This window comes from Ranitomeya imitator, chromosome 1, assembly GCF_032444005.1.
Source record: "Ranitomeya imitator isolate aRanImi1 chromosome 1, aRanImi1.pri, whole genome shotgun sequence".
NCBI classification, from domain to species: domain Eukaryota; kingdom Metazoa; phylum Chordata; class Amphibia; order Anura; family Dendrobatidae; genus Ranitomeya; species Ranitomeya imitator.
The window spans coordinates 339010338-339029750 of NC_091282.1; the positions used below are offsets into that span (position 1 = coordinate 339010338).

The 19413-nt window shown below is 42.0% G+C and overlaps 1 protein-coding gene across 2 annotated transcripts in view; it reads left to right on the forward strand.

Annotated features, from left to right (window-relative positions):
* Positions 1-18139, forward strand: part of SART3 (spliceosome associated factor 3, U4/U6 recycling protein) — a 67105-nt gene extending 48966 nt beyond the window's left edge. Inside the window, exons 13-19 of one of the 2 annotated variants that reach the window (XM_069759733.1) lie at positions 5419-5531; positions 5614-5690; positions 5804-5972; positions 6566-7011; positions 7590-7742; positions 15180-15367; positions 17458-18139. In XM_069759733.1, the coding sequence (XP_069615834.1) occupies positions 5419-5531; positions 5614-5690; positions 5804-5972; positions 6566-7011; positions 7590-7742; positions 15180-15367; positions 17458-17638 (1327 nt within the window). In that variant the 3' untranslated portion in view covers positions 17639-18139. The remainder of the gene's footprint in view (positions 1-5418; positions 5532-5613; positions 5691-5803; positions 5973-6565; positions 7012-7589; positions 7743-15179; positions 15368-17457) is intronic. The other variant, XM_069759738.1, reaches the window with a different exon arrangement.
* The last annotated feature ends 1274 nt before the right edge of the window (positions 18140-19413 follow it).

The following is a 19413-nucleotide window of genomic DNA, read 5'->3' on the forward strand; positions in this document are numbered from 1 at the left end:
ATACAGCTCCTCTCTGTCATGCTTGCGACCCTAAATGCGCTCAGGAGCCCCCCACTGCGACCGAACCCACGGTGACCAGTCCCCCTGAGTAGGCCTTGTCACTATCGCAATCTATGGCTTCTTTAACTAAGGTGATTGAGTATCTCCAGGATCGCTCCAGGAGCAGGACCACTAATCTGTCTGTCTCAGAGAATTCCCCTACATCAGGGGAACCATTGGCCTACAAGGGCCGTTCTCGTTTAAGACCCAAACAGGCATCTAGCAAGCGACTACATAGCTCGTCCCCCGGGCCCTCTGGTGCCTCCTCACTCTCCCTCTCCAAGCGCCTATAGCGATCATGACTCTTGATTCTGAGTCTGATGGCCCCCTTGATCTAGAGTCGCCAGGTTATTAGGCTACTGTGAACAGTCTCATTGAAGCCGTCGACCAGTCCAGGTCGACGAAGAGCCTTCTACTTCCCTCACGGATAACGCAGTGTCCTTTAAAAGGACCAAATGTCCTCATAGGGTGTTTTCCAATCACCCTGAGTTCCAGGACATAGTTCGGCGACACAGAGAGCGTCCGGACAAACGCTTTGCAGGTCAGCGATCTCTGGAGGCCAAATATCCCTTTTCTCCTGACCTCCGCAAACAATGGACAGAATCCCCTCCAGTGGATCCTCCCGTATGCCGTTTGTCCTCCAAGATTCTTCTGTCCCTTCCGGATGGATCCTCCATTAAAGATTCCACAGATCGCCTAATTGACAGCCTCGCCCCTTCGGTTTTTGAGGCATCAGGCTCGGCACTTTTTCCCCTCATTTGCAGCTACCTGGGTAGCCAAAGCCGTGACTTACTGGGCAGATTCCCTGCATAAGGCCATACAGAAGTGATCTCTCCTCCGAGATAGCGGAGTTGGCCAATCAATTTCTTTGGCTGGTGATTATTTAGTAAATGCTTCCCTTGATGCGGCTAATTGCTCTGCACTTACAGCTTCAAATGCAGTAGCGATTAGAAGGGCTCTATGCCTGAGAAACTGGCGAGTGGACTCTGTATCTAAATAGTCCCTTAAGAAGAATAATGGTATGCACTCAGATCAAAATAATTCGAGGTGCTGGTAAGACAGACCCGGAGGCCCGAAAAGTCATATATCAAAAAATTACCGCACACTCAGACTCAATATGATGCAAAAAGTGTTCAATAAATTTATTATAACAGAAGGGGTAGCCATAGAATAAGTAGGAGCAAACGTGTTCAAATTAGACCAAACCCAACGTTTCGACCCACCAGGGTCTTATTCATGGGGTTACTGGGGAGATAAAGAAACAGTATAAATAGCTAATAGTGGTATGGCAATAATACATAAAATACAGTGAAGAAGGGTCAGAGGATCAATATACAATCACCAAAGTACATATACAAATAAAACAAATACAGAGACATAGAACCAAATATATACACTAGAAACAATAGATACAATCATGATAGTTGCTAATGAAGTTCAAGCAAGATGTAAATAAATTTTACAGAGAATCTCTGAGAAGAGAGTAGTAGGAAGGGAGAGAAAAGTAGGGAGCGACAGATGCAGAGTGGGATGATTACCTTGGCTTCCAGAAATGTGTACACTTAAGGCAAAAAAGGAAGGCAGACCAATTAAATGCCCAGGGTAACTTAGTACCACATACAGCAGGCCTGAAACATGAAGAAGCCGTGTAAGGTTGCGGAGATGGAATAGATTTATAGGTAGCGCAGTGGGAACTCCCATTAGCCTGACCTCTATTGCCCTTCTCCGTCTCTGCCCCGCTTAATGTCCATTAATTTTAATTAATTTCATTGCCTTAGGTCTCTCCTTATTTGCAACAGTTTCCTTTTGTCCCATTCCCTCCTTACATCCATATACATGGTTATAGACCGTACTGTGCTTCCTTTTTTCACAGCGCCACACTTACATCATTACCTCCTGACATACTCTTGCCCACACACAGCTGTTTCTATCAGCGCTTTCTGCGCATGCGCCAATACACCATCCTCCCCTGTGCATATTACGGCTTCCATCTCCTGGCATACGTCTGCCCTTACATTAGCACTACCACTACCTTTCGCAGCAATTACGGATGGTCCTCTACGGCCAGTTCCCCCGGTTCGGGGCATCCCGCTGTCAGAGACTAAAGTCTACAGTGCTCTTACAAGCCCAGCCACTCGTGGAAGGGCTGCCCCATGCAGTCCAGATCTAGGGGATCCAGACCCCAAAGATCCTCAACTAAATGACTCGTAACATTGTCCGGACGACACCAGCAGAGAAGGTGGCAGCCTTCTCCTGTTTCGCCATATCTGGCTCACAGTCGTTCACGACGAGTGGGTCAGGGATCTGGTGTCCTCCGGATACAAAATCGAATTTTCCTCCAACCACACCGCACATGGAATAGCAGGAGTGAGACATGTAGTATGATGAGTGAGACACAAGCTGTGCTTCTGATGCAGTAACTTCTGGTGATAGTAGATCACAGGGCAGTCACGCACAAAATGGCGCTGCCCTGTGATGCTACTCTTCATTCTGCCCCAGGGATGCTAGACCACCCAAAAGGGGAGGGAAATGTTGATGTCAGCAGTTACTGCCCCAATTTTCCAGCTAACAGTAATGCTGGTAAGTCTCACTATAGCTGCTTGAGGTCTAAAATGGAAAATGCTCCCCCTAGTAGTAAATATATATATATATATATATATATATATATATATATATATATATATATATATATATATATATATATACTAGCTGAAGATCCCGGCGTTGCCTGGGCATAGTAAATATCTGTGGTTAGTTATAGCACCCCACTTCTCTTATTTTCCCATCACGCCTCTCATTTTCCCCATCACATCTTTCATTTTCCCTCTCACATCTCTCATTTTCTCCCTCACACCTCTCATTTTCCCCCTCACACCTCTCATTCCCCCCTAACACTTGTCATTTCGACCTCACATCTTTCATTTTCCGATCACTCCACTATTTTCCCTCAATCCTCTCATTTTGCACTCACACCTTTTCATTTTCACCTCACACCTCTCATTTTCACATCAGTATATACATGTTTGTCATCTCCCTTATATATAGTATACACCTGTATGTCATCTCCTGTATATAGTATATACCTGTGTCATCTCCCCTGTATATAGTATATACCTGCTGTGTGTCATCTCCCCTGTATATAGTATATACCTGTATGTCATCTCCTGCTATATATAGTATATACCTGTATGTCATCTCCTCCTGTATATAGTATATATCTGTGTGTCATCTCCTCCTGTATATATTATATACCTTCATGTCATCTCCTACTGTATATAGTATATACCTGTAGGTCATCTGCTCCTGTATATAGTATATACCTGTATGTCATCTCCTCCTGTATATAGTATGAACCTGTATGTCATCTCCTCTATATAGTATATACCTGTGTGTCATCTCTCCTGTATATAGTATATACCTGTGTGTTATCTCCCCTGTACATAGTATTTATCTGTATGTCATTTCCTCCTGTATTAGACCTCGTTCACACGTTATTTGGTCAATATTTTTACCTCAGTATTTGTAAGCTAAATTGGCAGCCTGATAAATCCCCAGCCAACAGGAAGCCCTCCCCCCTGGCAGTATATATTAGCTCACACATACACATAATAGACAGGTCATGTGACTGACAGCTGCTGGATTTCCTATATGGTACATTTGTTCCTCTTGTAGTTTGTCTGCTTATTAATCAGATTTTTATTTTTGAAGGATAATACCAGACTTGTGTGTGTTTTAGGGCGAGTTTCGTGTGTCAAGTTGTGTGTGTTGAGTTGCGTGTGGCGACATGCATGTAGCGACTTTTGTGAGATGAGTTTTGTGTGGCGACATGCGTGTAGCAACTTTTTGTGTGTCGAGTTGCATGTGACAGGTTAGTGTAGCAAGTTGTGTGCAGCAAGTTTTGCGCATGGCGAGTTTTGCGCGTGGTGAGTTTTATGTCTGGTGCCTTTTGAGTATGTGCAAGTTTTGTGTGAGGCAACTTTTGCATGTGTTGCAAATTTTGTGCATGTGGCAATTTTTCCGCATGTGCAAGTTTTGCGTGTGGCGAGTTTTCCATGAGGTGAGTTTTGCACTTGTGGCGAGTTTTGCGTGAGCCTAGTTTTTGCATGTGGCGAGTTTTGCGCGTGGTGAGTTTTGAGCGGCGACTTTTGTGTTTCGACTTTTATGTGGCGAGGTTGGTGTATGTGTGGTGAAATGTGTGCTGAGGGTGGTATATGTGTTCAAGCACGTGGTAGTGTGTGGGGCATTTTGTGTGTGTGTTCATATCCCCGTGTGTGGCGAGTATCCCATGTCGGGCCCCCACCTTAGCAACTGTACGGTATATACTCTTTGGCGCCATCGCTCTCATTCTTTAAGTCCCCCTTGTTCACATCTGGCAGCTGTCAATTTGCCTCCAACACTTTTCCTTTCACTTTTCCCCATTATGTAGATAGGGGAAAAATAGTTTGGTGAATTGGAAAGCGCGGGGTTAAAATTTCACCTCACAACATAGCCTATGACGCTCTCGGGGTCCAGACGTGTGACTGTGCAAAATTTTGTGGCTGTAGCTGGGACGCCTCCAACACTTTTCCTTTCACTTTTTCCCCATTATGTAGATAGGGGCAAAATTGTTTGGTGAATTGGAAAGCGCGGGGTTAAAATTTCACCTCACAACGTAGCCTATGACGCTCTCAGGGTCCAGACTTGTGACTGTGCAAAATTTTGTTGCTGTAGCTGCGACGCTTCCAACACTTTTCCTTTCACTTTTTTCCCCATTATGTAGATAGGGGCAAAATTGTTTGGTGAATTGGAACGCGCAGGGTTAAAATTTCGCCTCACAACATAGCCTATGACGCTCTCGGGGTCCAGACGTGTGACTGTGCAAAATTTTGTGGCTGTAGCTGCGACGGTGCAGATGCCAATCCCAGACATACACACACACATACACACATTCAGCTTTATATATTAGATATATATATCTATATCTATATCTATATATAATTTGTAAAAAAATATATATAATATTTTTCATATAGAAATGTTTGCAAACAGTGCAAACATTGCATTAATACATTTTAATTTACCATGTTAAGCTTAATTTCACAAAAAAACTACAAGAAAACTGGTGGCACATTCCCTTTTAAGTTTAGCATAATATCCTTTTGATGGTTTTCTGCCATTTTTGTCACATTCATCCTCATCTGTCATGGACTCCAATGTAAGGTGTTTTAGAATGTGTGTTTTGCTTAAATTTAAAACAAAAGTCAAGCAATTCTTTGCAGAATAGAAAGTCATTTTTTGTCTTCAGCTGCTTGACAGTGAAATTTGGACATGTTCTGCATCATATAGGTTATACTCTATGGAAAATGTAATTATCTGTGTTGTATCCGTATGTTGTCACAGAGCCCATGGTGACAGTCAGCACTGTAGGAAGGCCTTACATCGTGCCGTGCAGTGCACAGTGGATTATCCTGAGCATGTGTGCGATGTATTGCTCACCCTGGAGAGATTAGAAGGTAGGTAGCTTGAGTCCAATGTAGACTTTTTTATTTTTATTTATATGCTTCTATAAGTTTGTAATTCTCTTTTTCCTATTAGGGACTTTGGAAGACTGGGATGTAGCTGTTCTAAAAACTGAATCAAAACTATCGAGAGTTAGTCAACAGCGTGCAAAGGTAACCGGGATAACATCTTTTTGTAAAATAGCCGATAATATTGATTCTGGCGCTCCGAAATGTGTGGTGTTAAGGGGTTAATATCTTATGCTATCCCATGCCTGTTTTTAAAGGCTGCCGAGAAGCAAGCGGTAATTGACAGGCAAGAGGAGGAAAAGGCCGAACACAGGAAAAAATCTCGCGCTGAGAAGAAAGCTAAGAAACCCAAGAAAGCCAAACCTGGGGATAAACGTAAAGCAGAGGACGAGGAAGACGATGATGAAGAATGGGGCGATGAGGCTGGTGAGTTTTTCCTCACTTCCATTTTCCAAAAGGAAAACTTGTCTGTTGTGAAGAAAACCTAAACTTACATCGTTGTTTATATTTTCTGAGGCTGGATCACACGTGTAATTGTTTGGGTGTTTTTTTTTTTTTCAAAAGCCAAGGATATTCTTGTTATGGAAATATATTGCATATCGGCAGAACGTGTCTTAAATGTCTTGACGGTGGGAGCTGAACTCTCGTTCCACAAGACCTGTCCTGCCCTGTTAGGTGGCCATTGGGTGCAGCATTTAGGTGGGGAAAAGATGGAGGGATATTGGCCCCCATCCCCAGATGCTGAATGAAGAAATGGCTGTGAGCAGTTTCCAAAACTCCCAGAATCTTCTAGAAGTTACAATATGATTTATCTTACAGAAAATATAGTAAATAGAGAAGCTACATGCAGAGAAAACAGAAGAACTAATACAGAATGTTATATTGTAACATTCAGCAATGTTTTATTTTATCATGAATGAGTTTAAAACAGAAACCGTTTTCTTAAGCATGATCTATAATTCTGTGCACGTTTTAGTAAGTAGGTTATTTAGATAAGTGTTGATATTTGTGCCCTGCAGCAGAACAACCAAGTAAGAAGCACAAAGGAGAGGAGCAACTTGAGGACAACGAGGCAGAGGAGATGGAGACTGAAATTGGGCTTTTTGGTAGGAGCAGCTCCTCCTCAAGCCGTGCTGAATCCAAGCAGAAACCACCTGCTGCAAAGGAGCAGCCTAGAATCCTTCATAATCCTCACAAGGATAACATAACTGTTTTTGTGAGCAACTTGCCCTACAATTTGTCTGATCCAGAGCAACATCTTAGAAAAATTTTCTCTGGCTGTGGGGAGATCTCTCAAGTTCGAGTTGTCTACACCAACAAAGGGACCTTCCGTGGATACTGTTATGTTGAGTTTACTGAAGAGAAAAGTGCTCTGGATGCACTGAAAATGGACCGACATGACGTGAAAGGGAGGCCCATGTTCGTTTCTCCATGTGTGGACAAGAACAAGAACCCAGAGTTTAAGGTCTGCTTGTGTAGAAATGTATTCAGATACATGATAATGAGCAAAACATTTTTTCAGGGTAACCTGTCACCTGATTCACGCTGCCTAAACCGCTGGCAGCACAAATCAGAACCTGGCTACACAATCGCACCCAGGATATCTTACTTTGAAATGTTCCAGCATTTCAGAGAGAATATAATCTAAAGATTCGGCCAGGGACCATAGCCAAAGACAAGGCTAGTCCGTCGCTACTCCCGGACTGCTTCTCCCAGCACCGCAGCAGGTGATTGATGGGTCTCTCACTAATCACTTAAGAGTGGCGCTAGGAAAAGCCTGCCAGGAGCAGGGCAAGAAAACCCCAAAAGTTGCAAAATTTTTGTGCAACTTCTTGTTGATCAACAGTCTTGTGATGTTTTTAGAATCCTGGTGTAAACACGCTGATGAATCAGGGCTAAAATGTTTCACTGGTGTCTGCAGTGACCCATCACATGTACATATAATACAATAGCTAAGATCGGAAGGACTACGGAAAAAATCGAAAACTGTAGCATAGTGGGTATGCGCCATTTCAAAAAAACTCATACTTAATACTTTTTTAGGTATTTAAGTACAGAACATCTCTGGAGAAACATAAGCTCTTTGTTTCTGGATTACCATTTTCTTGCACCAAAGTGGAGTTGGAAGAAATCTTTAAAGAGCATGGCACTATTAAGGAGATCCGTTTGGTAACCAATCGGTCTGGGAAACCCAAGGTAAGCATAAGCGGTAAACTAGGAAAACTCCAACAATGGTCTTGTTATACACAGCTCTATGTGGCCACTTTTGCCAGCATGGCCAAGTATTCAGAAAAAGGACATGATGTATTGTGTCTGTTTAATTCAGCTCCTTTTTGCCTAGGATATGGCTTTAAATCCCATGTGCACCACCTGAACATATTATTGTACTGCATGTACTTTATCGGGTTGTCCCGTTTCAGTACGCTTCTACCTATAGGCTCAAGCACATGAAAAAAAAGCAAACAAACTGAGCTTTGTATAGGCACAGCGCTGTTTCTCCACCGCTGCTCCATCTTTGATGTTTGGCTCTAGAGATGATGTTGATGGCTCTGCAGCAAATCTCTGAACTTAACAGATGTAGATGCACAGAGCCACTGGGCTCAGTGATTGACTGCAGCGTTGTTGATGTAATGTTACCTTTTGCAACCATAGACCTGGGCAGCGGTGGAGTCGCAGTGCTGGACTGGGGGAGGCGAAGTAAAGTTCAGCTTGATTTTACTTGTAAATGAGCTTATAGGCAAAAGAAGGGGACAGTCCTTTTAAATAATACAGATTTTCAATTAATTAAACATTTATCTATGTGGCTTCTGGAGCTTGAATGTCTTACAATACAAATTAAGTTGTTCAGTGGGTTTCTGTGCTCATTACGCTCTGTCTGCAGCCCTTCTCTCCACTTCTAAACAACAATCTAAGCCAAATCAACAATTTAAAAGTCATCTTTTCTCAACTTTTTCGTCCAGCTAAGGCTAGTTTCACACTAGCATTTTCTTGATTTGCGGCGGGCTGCGGACTTCCTTCGTGAAGCCCCGCCCTCAGCCGCACCTCCGCCGCTATCTCCGCCTACTTCTGCATGCGGCCTGCGTACGTATCTTTAACATCAGGTACGCAGGTCGTGCGGCTGTATGCGGATACTTCCGCATGCGTCGTTTTGACGATGCGGAGAAAAAAAAATTACAAGCGTCCTACGCTGTTTGCCGCATCGTCAAAACGACGCATGCGGAAGCATCCGCATAAAGCCGCACGACCTGCGTACCTAATGTTAAAGATAGGTACGCGGGCCGCATGCAGAAGTAGGCGGAGATAGCGGCGGAGGTGCGGCGCTTCACGGAGGAAGTCCACAGCCCGCCACAAATCAGGAAACGCTAGTGTGAAACTAGCCTAACATAAACTGATTGCTGCTGTATCCAATTGTTATATTGAAGTCATTGCGAACGGATCAGTTTTTCATCAATTTGAAACTGATCCAATTTTTTTCTTTTACTGGACATGTGAACTTGTCCTAGGTGTGAACGGAGTTCACATATACAGCAATCAGTTACCATAGATTAAAAAAAATAAGTTATGCAGTCGCAAGTTTTTTGTCTGGCAAAGTAGGAAAAAGAAATACAGTAATGATGCGCACACCTCAATATATAACCAACAATATGAGTAAAAATAGAAAATTTTATTAAACAATTATAAAACTTATAAAACTATGCAGTATAGTGCATTTTCCCTGAGGAAGCTGTTTTTACAGCGAAACGCATAGGGTATCTGGGGTAACCTGTACCATGGACTTTCTTGGGTGACTTTGCCCTGTACATAGGGCTATAGCTTATGAGTTTATCCAACCTGTTTTACTTTTTATTTTTTATACTAATGCATTGCCATTCAGACTTATAGTACAGACCAAAAGTTTGGACACACCTTCTCATTTAAAGATTTTTCTGTATTTTCATGACTATGACAATTGTACATTCACACTGAAGACATCAAAACTATGAACTAACACATGTGGAATTATATACTTAACAAAAGTGTCCAGATCAAGAAAAGTGTGAAACAACTGAAATTATGTCTTATATTCTAGGTTCTTCAAAGTAGCCACCTTTTGCTTTGATGACTGCTTTGCACACTCTTGGCATTCTCTTGATGAGCTTCAAGAGGTAGTCACCGGGAATGGTTTTCACTTCACTGGTGTGCCCTGTCAGGTTTAATAAGTGGGATTTTTTGCCTTATAAATGGGGTTGGGACCATCAGTTGTATTGTGCAGAAGTCTGGTGGATACACAGCTGATAGTCCTACTGATTAGACTGTTAGCTGTTTTTTTCTTGCCATAATACAAATTCTAAGTAAAGAAAAACGAGTGGCCATCATTACTTTAAGAAATGAAGGTCAGTCGGTCCGAAAAATTGGCAAACTTTGAAAGTGTCCCCAAGTGCAGTGGCAAAAACCATCAAGAAGAAACTGGCTCACATGAGGACCGCCCCAGGAAAAGAAGAGAAGAGTCACCTCTGCTTCTGAGGATAATTTATCCGAGTCACCAGCCTCAGAAATCGCAGGTTAACAACAGCTCAGATTAGAGACCAGGTCAATGCCACACAGAGTTCTAGCAGCAGACACATCTCTATAACAACTGTTAAGAGGAGACTTTGTGCAGCAGGCCTTCTTGGTAAAATAGCTGCTAGGAAACCATTGCTAAGGACAGGCAACAAGCAGAATAGACTTGTTTGGGCTAAAGAACACAAGGAATGGACATTAGACCAGTGGAAATCTGTGCTTTTGTCTGATGAGTCCAAATTTGAGATCTTTGGTTCCAATCACCGTGTCTTTGTGCGACACAGAAAAGGTGAACGGATGGACTCTACATGCCTGGTTCCCACCATGAAGCATGGAGGAGGAGGTGTGATGGTGTGGGGGTGCTTTGCTGGTGACACTGTTGGGGATTTATTAAAAATTGAAGGCATACTGAACCAGCATGGCTACCACAGCATCTTGCAGCGGCATGCTATTCCTCCGGTTTGCGTGTAGTTGGACCATGATTTATTTTTCAACAGGACAATGACCCCAAACACACCTCAAGGCTGTGTAAGGGCTATTTGACCAAGAAGGAGAGTGATGGGGTGCTACGCCAGATGACCTGGCCTCCACAGTCACCAGACCTGAACCCAATCGAGATGGTTTGGGGTGAGCTGGACCGCAGAGTGAAAGCAAAAGGGCCAACAAGTGCTAAGCATCTCTGGGAACTCCTTCAAGATTGTTGGAAGACCATTCCCGGTGACTACCTCTTGAAGCTCATCAAGAGAATGCCAAGAGTGTGCAAAGCAGTAATCAAAGCAAAAGGTGGCTACTTTGAAGAACCTAGAATATAAGACATAATTTCAGTTGTTTCACACTTTTTTTGTTAAGTATATAATTCCACATGTGTTAGTTCATAGTTTTGATGTCTTCAGTGTGAATGTACAATTTTCATAGTCATGAAAATACAGAAAAATCTTTAAATGAGAAGGTGTGTCCAAACTTTTGGTCTGTACTGTATGCCTAAAGGTACCTTCACACTAAACGACGCTGCAACGATCCGGATCGCTGTTTGGTCGCTGGAGAGCTGTCACACAGACCGCTCTCCAGCGACCAACGATGCCGGTAACCAGGGTAAACATCGGGTTACTAAGCGCAGGGCCGCGCTTAGTAACCCGATGTTTACCCTGGTTACCATCCTAAAAGTAAAAAAAACAAACACTACATACTTACCTTCCGCTGTCTGTCCCCGGCGCTCTGCTTCTCTGTACTGGCTGTGAGCACAGCGGCCGGAAAGCAGAGCGGTGATGTCACCGCTCTGCTTTCCGGCCGCTGTGCTCACAGTGAGTGCAGGAAAGCACAGCGCCGGAGGACAGACAGCGGAAGGTAAGTATGAAGTGTTTGTTTTTTTTACTTTTAGGATGGTAACCAGGGTAAACATCGGGTTACTAAGCGCGGCCCTGCGCTTAGTAACCCGATGTTTACCCTGGTTACCAGCGAAGACATCGCTGAATCGGCGTCACACACGCCGATTCAGCGATGTCAGCGGGAGAGCCAGCGACCAAATAAAGTTCTGGCCTTCTAGCCCCGACCAACGACATCACAGCAGGATTCTGATCGCTGCTGTGTATCAAACTGAACGATATCGCTAGCCAGGACGCTGCAACGTCACGGATCGCTAGCGATATCGTTTAGTGTGAAGGTACCTTTAGCTGGATTACTGACTATACTGCATATTTGTCAATATTGCTACGTTTGACAGCCACACTGTACAGTCTATATCAACTGCTTTGCACAATATTACTGCTAATATTTTGTGATGCTTTTGCTATATTGGTGTTTTTCACTGTTTATATCATTGTTATTATATATTATTGACAGGGAGTGTAATCCCTTTCCTTGGCTGTGTGGTTGTCAAATGCTGGATGGCTATACTGCATAGTCGGGACTTATTTCCCTGCACTAATTGATACTATGCACTTTATTCACTAGTATGTGGAATAACATTATATATGCTCCACTATGCTAGGCTCTCACCAGAATTGTTGCCATTGATATAGGGTCAGGTTGTATACTTGATTTTATAAGTTTTATGATTGTTGTTTAATAACATTTTCTATTTTTTACTCATGTTATTAGTTATATTGAGTTGTGCGCTTCATTAGTGTATCTCTTTCTCCTCCTTTGCCATTGTTGTAATACATGATGACACACCCTAAAATATTCAGGCTGTGCCTTTTTTCTTTCCCTGGTCCTTGCAAGTTTTTTGCCTGGCTAAAAAAAAAAACAATTGTACAGTGGCTTGCGATGGTATTCACCACCTTATCTTTTTACCTATTTTGTTACATTACAACCTGTGTTTTTTAAATATTTTTGTAATCAGATTTGTATATGATGCATCAGCACTAAATAGTCTAAGTTGGTGAAGTGAGAAAAATATAGACATAAATTAAATTTATAGGATCAAATAACTAGAAAATGGCATGTGCATATGATATGTATTCACCACTTTTGCGATGAAGGCCCTAAACATTTCTGATGCAAGCAATTGCCTTCATAATTTACATGCTTAGATTGTACACAGGGGGACTTCCTTTCACTAAGTGTCACATAGTCTTTCTGTATACAAACACCTTTTCTGAAAGGCCACAGAGGCTGCAACGCCATTAAGCAAAAGACACCACTAACCAAATACCATGAAGACCAAGGAGAACTTGAAACAAGTCAGGGACAAAGTTGCTGAAAAGTACAAGTCCGGGTTAGGTTACTAAAAAATATCCCAATCTTTGATGAACTCCGGAGCACTAGCAAATCCATTATCATCAAATGAAAAGAACTTGGTACCACAGCAAACCTGTCAAGAGGTGGCCGCCCACGAAAACTCTCAGCCAGGGCAGGGAGGGCATAAATCGGAGAGGCAGCACAGAGACCAAAGGTAACCCTGAAGGAGCTGCAGAGTTCCCAAGAAGAGACTGGAGTATCTGTTCATATGACCACAATAAGCCATACACTCCATACAGGTGGCCTTTATGGAAGAGAGGGCAGAAAAATGCCTTTACTTGCACACAAAAATTGTAAGACTCGTATTGAGTTTGCCAAAAGACATGTGGGAGACTCCCCAAATGTCTAGAGGTAGGTGCTGTGGTCAGATGAAACAAAAATTTTACTTTTTGACCACCAAGGTAAACGCCATGTCTTTCCAAACCAACATAGGTCATCATACCAAGAACACCATCCCCACAGTGAAACGTGGTGGTAGCCTCATGCTGTGGAGATGTTTTCTGGCAACAGGGACAAGGAAGATGGAAGGATATTCTTAAGCAAAACCTGTTTCAGTCTGTCAGTGATTTCAGTCAAATAAATAAGGCAGCACACTGTGGCACTAAAACATGCAAACCTGAAACATGAAAATTGAACTGCATTACTGCATTAGAAATATGAAAAAATGAGAGCGTTTAGCGCATAAATTGACCAATTTATGTGTACCTGGTAGCCACATTAAGGCATCTCTCGTATACCAGGACCTAGACATTCCTTTCCTTACTGAGAATAAACGTCTTCATCTGAATGGGAACCTACTGTGAATCCTCTTCTTAGTCTATAATCTCTCTCTGTGGAGGGGTAATGGACCTTCTGCGATTAAAACACCTGTGGCTAAAAGGTGGAGTGCTCAGTCAGAAGGCTAATGAATACAAATTTCAAAAAACTGACCGTCACATCCAAACATAGACTAAGTGTGAACAGTTGCTGAACCTAGAGTCACCAACTCATATACAGTCAAATAAATAAGGCAGCACACTGTGGTGCTAAAACATTTCAGACTGGGACGGAGGATCACTTTCCCACAAAGACAATGACCCAAGTATTGTTAAAGCAACACTTGAGTGGTTTAAGGGGAAAAATCTAAATGTTTTGGAGTGGCCTAGTCAAAGCCTAGACCTTAATCCAAATGAGAATCTGTGGTCAGACTTGAAGATTGCTGTTCTCAAGAGGAAACCATGTAACTTGAAGGAGCTGGAGCAGTTTTTACTTGAAAAATGGGCAAAAATGCCAGTGACAAGATGTGGAAACCTCAGAGATAGTGATGAGCGAATATAATCGTTACTCGATCTTTCTCGAGCATGCTCGGGGATCCACCGAGTATTTTTTTAGTGCTCGGAGATTTGGTTTTTCTTGCCGCAGCTGAATGATTTACATCTGTTAGCCAACATAAGTACATGTGGGGATTCCCTAGCAACCAAGCAACCCCCACATGTACTTATGCTGGCTAACTGATGTAAATCATTCAGCTCGGGCAAGAAAAACTAAATCTCCGAGCGCTAAAAAATACTCTGTGGACCCCCGAGCGTGCTCGAGAAATCTCGAGTAACGAGTATATTCGCTCATCACTACTCAGAGACTTTACAGCTACAAGTTGCTTAAGATAATTGCCGCAAAAGGAGGCTCTACAAAAGTACTGTCTGTAGGGGAGGGAACATTTATACACCCTGAAGGCTGTCCTATTTGTTTGCTTCCCAAGAAAACCAAGTGTTCACAGTTGTAGGCATGTTCTTTACATGATGTAAACCCCGAAACCATAAAATTCCAGGTTGTGAAGTAAACATGAAAAATGCCAAGGGGAAGGTTGGGTGAATATTTTTTTCAAGCCACTGTAACTGGATCCGTCTTAATTAACATTGAAGTCTAGGGAAATAGCTATTCCTTTTCCTTACATTTTAAACTGATCTCCTTTTTTTGCTTACTAGATCGGTTTCAAACGGATGATTACTGGACATGTGAACGAAGCCTTAGCCACTAGAGAGCCATATTTTGGCGTGAGCACAGAAAAGCATCAAGCAGCTATTATTTTAGGCCACATTCAGTATTTTGTCAGTATTTTACCTCCGTATTTGCAAGCCAAAACCAGGAGAGGGTGATAAATACAGAAGTGGTGCATATGTTTCTATTATACTTTTCCTCTGATTGTTCCACTCCTGATTTTGGCTTACAAAATACTGAGGTAAAATACTGACCAAATTGTGAAAGTGGTCTTATTGTAATACATTCAAGCTACAGAAAAAAATGGTCAAAATTTTGGTTTCTAAATTAACGATATTTACAGTTTATAAGAACTTCATAATCCTTTACACTTTTTAGGGACTTGCATATGTTGAATATGAAAATGAGACCCAGGCTTCACAGGCTGTAATTAAATTGGATGGCGTAAAAATAAAGGACCATACTATTAAAGTGGCGATTAGTAATCCTCCTATGAGGAAACAGCAAGAAGGTCAAGAACCTGCTCGGTCAACAACATCTATGGTTCCTCGACAAGCCTACGGAGCGTACGTATAGAACTAAACAGTTTAGTAGCATTGTGGTAATGAAGCATGGGCCCTCCATCTTCTCTCTGTATTACTACTTTGGTGAAATGGGAAGTTTCTGTACAAGTTACATTTTCATAAACAAAACCTCAGATACAGATACCATTGTCATAGAACACAGTCCCGTCTGGAATGCACAGGACTGATGGGGTAAATACCCTGAGATACTTCTTCGAATATAGGAAACCAAAAGAAATGAAGTATAATGACTCAAAAAGAAATTACCATATAAAATTGTATGTTTATTAGTGCAAAATCAGCAACACTAAAAAAATTAATATATCGGAAACACAATATCCAGATATATAATCAGAATAATGATAACAAAATACAGAAACATTTGAGTATTGAGAAATGGGTGCAATAAAAACAATGTTGCACCATAGATAAAGGAAAACAGGGAGGGGGGGATTTATAGGGGTTCACAAGTACCTAGTAATACGCAGTAGTCGCTGCCTAAAGGGGAAGATAAAGTGCACAGTGCTAGTCTGCGCATATGCGGGCCCCCCGACGAAGCTGTGGGCGAAACGCGCGTAGGGGCGCGTGTTGTTAACCATGGAGAAGGATAAGGGTAAGATGGGGATATGGGATTAGTCTCTCTATACTTTGATTATTGTGGGTGTTGCTGAACTATGGGCTACTTACCCGGTACTTGACGTATTGCTCCCACCTGATACAGCTGCTAGGGGATTTTTTTTTAGCACTGTGCACTTTATCTTCCCCTTTAGGCAGCGACTACTGCGTATTACTAGGTACTTGTGAACCCCTATAAATCCCCCCCTCCCTGTTTTCCTTTATCTATGGTGCAACATTGTTTTTATTGCACCCATTTCCCAATACTCAAATGTTTCTGTATTTTGTTATCATTATTCTGATTATATATCTGGATATTGTGTTTCCGATATATTAATTTTTTTAGTGTTGCTGATTTTGCACTAATAAACATACAATTTTATATGGTAATTTCTTTTTGAGTCATTATACTTCATTTCTTTTGGTTTCCTAAGTTACATTTTCATGTATAATGCTCACCAGCAATATTCCAGATGTCTATTTTTTGTACTGGCTCAGTTGCATCTTAGATGACCAGTCCAATGATTCTTTTATTTATTTTTAAATGTCCTTGTCAAACTGTTGGGTTTCCTTTTTTTTTCTCTAGATTAATAAAGTGATTTCTGTATCTTTTTTTTGTAAGGGTTTTGCAAATGGTGTTTTTTATTTTGTATTTTTATTTTTTTTATGTCCTTCCCCTCCCCCCCCCTCAAAGTGTTCATGGATGTGTTTTTTTTTTTTTTTCTACCATGTTTGCTTATAGGGAAGTCATAAATGGTCAAATACTGTTTCTGCCCTGTCTTGTGGGTGTTTGGCAAGTGACCAGCGAATGCACAAATACCCTTTGCCTCGGTTATTCTTGAGCACCTTAAAAACACTGCTCTCTGGAATAAGGCCCACTAATGACCACCTTCAAAAGCATATGTGGTAGTCCTTAAAGGAATAAACGTCCTGAGAGAACCGCTAGTCAGTCTGACTTTCTGTGCCTTCTAGCAACTCTTTCACTCTATACATATCCATCATGCAGCTTAATATGTCATGTCTGCTTTGTATAAGCGCGCAGTAATATAGTAAATGAGATTGTACAAATATCTAGCCTATCTCTCTCACTGTCTGTACAATATTTGACTGATGAGCAGAATCTCATGTATTATATCAGATGTAGCCTCACTTTACTGCTCTGCGCTTGCTACTGGTAATAGCTGACAGGGAGGAAACTATCACAAGCAAGAGAGGCTGACCCAAAATGGCTTTGCAGACGGCTCATAGATGGCACATAAACTGAAACAGAATTACCAGTTACAAGAGCTACTACATTATTCCTTAATACTTGCCTATGCTGCACTATAGAGGCAGGAAAATGGAGTGCAAGCTCAGCATACAGCTCTGCCCTGTGCTGTTCTTTCTTGATGCATACCTCTGTTTTGTTGCTCACATACAGGGAATCTTGGGGATCCATGTTAAATATTTAAAATAATTCTGTTTATTTTTATTAACAGGAGAGGTAAAGGAAGAACCCAAGTGGCTCTCCTACCCCGATCTCTGCACCGCCAGAATACACCAAGCAGCACAAAAACAGAAAATGGTACCCAGCAGACACCTGAGGCTTCATCAGGTGCAGGAGGGGAGCCCCGGAAGATGTCTAATGCCGACTTTGCCCGGATGTTGCTCCAGAAGTAATTAAACTGGGACCTGTGCAATGGGAAGCAATGTGAAAAAAATGACTGCCTTTTGTGACCTTATACATTATTGCAGCTGCTTACGGCTCCACTTAACACCCGGACTGCAGACTCTGCCCATTCAAGTTATATACGTACAGTTTGTTTTACAGGTTGTTCGTTTTTCTAGGTCCTTTACTGATTACCTTTTATGTTCTAATAGCGCAGACTTTTGGCTTCCTTATTTCCCTCATATTGAGGCAGGCAAGGCAAAGAAGGGGTAGCTTATAATGGTCTGTTGGGGTATGTTTTTACACTTGTTGCAGAATGTCTATTGATCGCAGTCTGTTGCAAAAGTTATAGAGAATTGAGCCCAGATGTGGGCGTTTTATATGTATTCCCTCATTTCATGCATTGTTTTCCCTGTGGAATTTACAGTTTTTATGTTGGTTAAAACTGGATTAAAGCATTTGCTGTACTGAAAAGCCAATCTAACCCATGGGCTGACAGCAAATTTTTGTAATCACTTTTGCTTTTGTAACACTTGCATACACTGCCCAAGGTATGTAGTGGGTAATGGGATACATTTAAACCCTTTTACTCACACCCCAATCCTGTTTTCAGCTCATGACCAGTCCTAATTTTACAATCCTGACTTGTCACTTTATGTGGTAATAACTCTGGAACACTTCTACGGATCCCACTGGTTCTGAGACTGTTTTTTTTCGTGACATAATTTAATCCATGGTGGTGGTAAAATCTATTATAAGGGTTAAAAGTTGACCAGCGATTTCTCCTTTTTCCAACAAAATGTACAAAACCATTGTTTTAGGTAGTACCTCACATTTGAATTGACTTTGAAAATACCCAAAAGTGACACAGTTCTAAAAACTGCACCCCTCAAGGTGCTCAAAACCACATTGAAGAAGTGTAGTAACCCTTTAGGTGCTTTACATGAATTTTTGGAATGTGGGGGGGGAAGTTAACATTTAACTTTTTTTCACAAATAATTTAGAGCTATTTTTTTTTTACAAGGGTAACAGGACAAAATGGTTGCCCAGATTAGTCCCACAATTTCTGCTGAATGTAGAAATACCCCATATGGGGCTGTACTGTACTGTTTAGCGACATGGTGAGACTCGGGATGGACTGAGGCCTATTTGCCTCCTGGAGTGCAGATTTTCCTAAAATAGTTTGCGTACGCCATATGCAGAGCCCCTAAGTGCTGGAAGAGCACAATCCCCCCCTCAATTGACCCCATTCGGGAAATTACAACCCTTTGGGAATTTATCTACAGCTGTAGCGATGATTTTGGCTCCATGGGTATTATCCAGAATCAAGCAGCAGTGGATGTTGCTGAGTGAAAATTGCAAAGTGGCGTTGTAGTGACCTGCTTTTGCTTCTGGAGTCATGCACCCGTAAATTAGGTGGGCTCTTATGCTTCACAAATGCCAAATATGTGGTTTAGGTACACTGTGGGGCTCAGAAGAGAGGGGGTCATTTGGATTTGGGAGTGCAGAATTTGCTACCTTTCTTTTGGGGGGGAACAAGGAGCTATTTCGCTTTTCCAGAGCTTTGTACTACTAGTAATGTGGAAACCCCCTATATTTTCATAGACCGTTGAAGAACCTGAGTTGGGGCTTGGTTTTTTTTGTGGATTTGAGGCTTTTTTTTTGGAACATGTTACATAATGATTGGGATCACATTTATTCTGCACTCTACACTGAGCACTTACTTTGGGGTTTCCATCTAAATCTCCTAGTGACGTGATTCAGATGAAACCCTCGGGTGATCTAT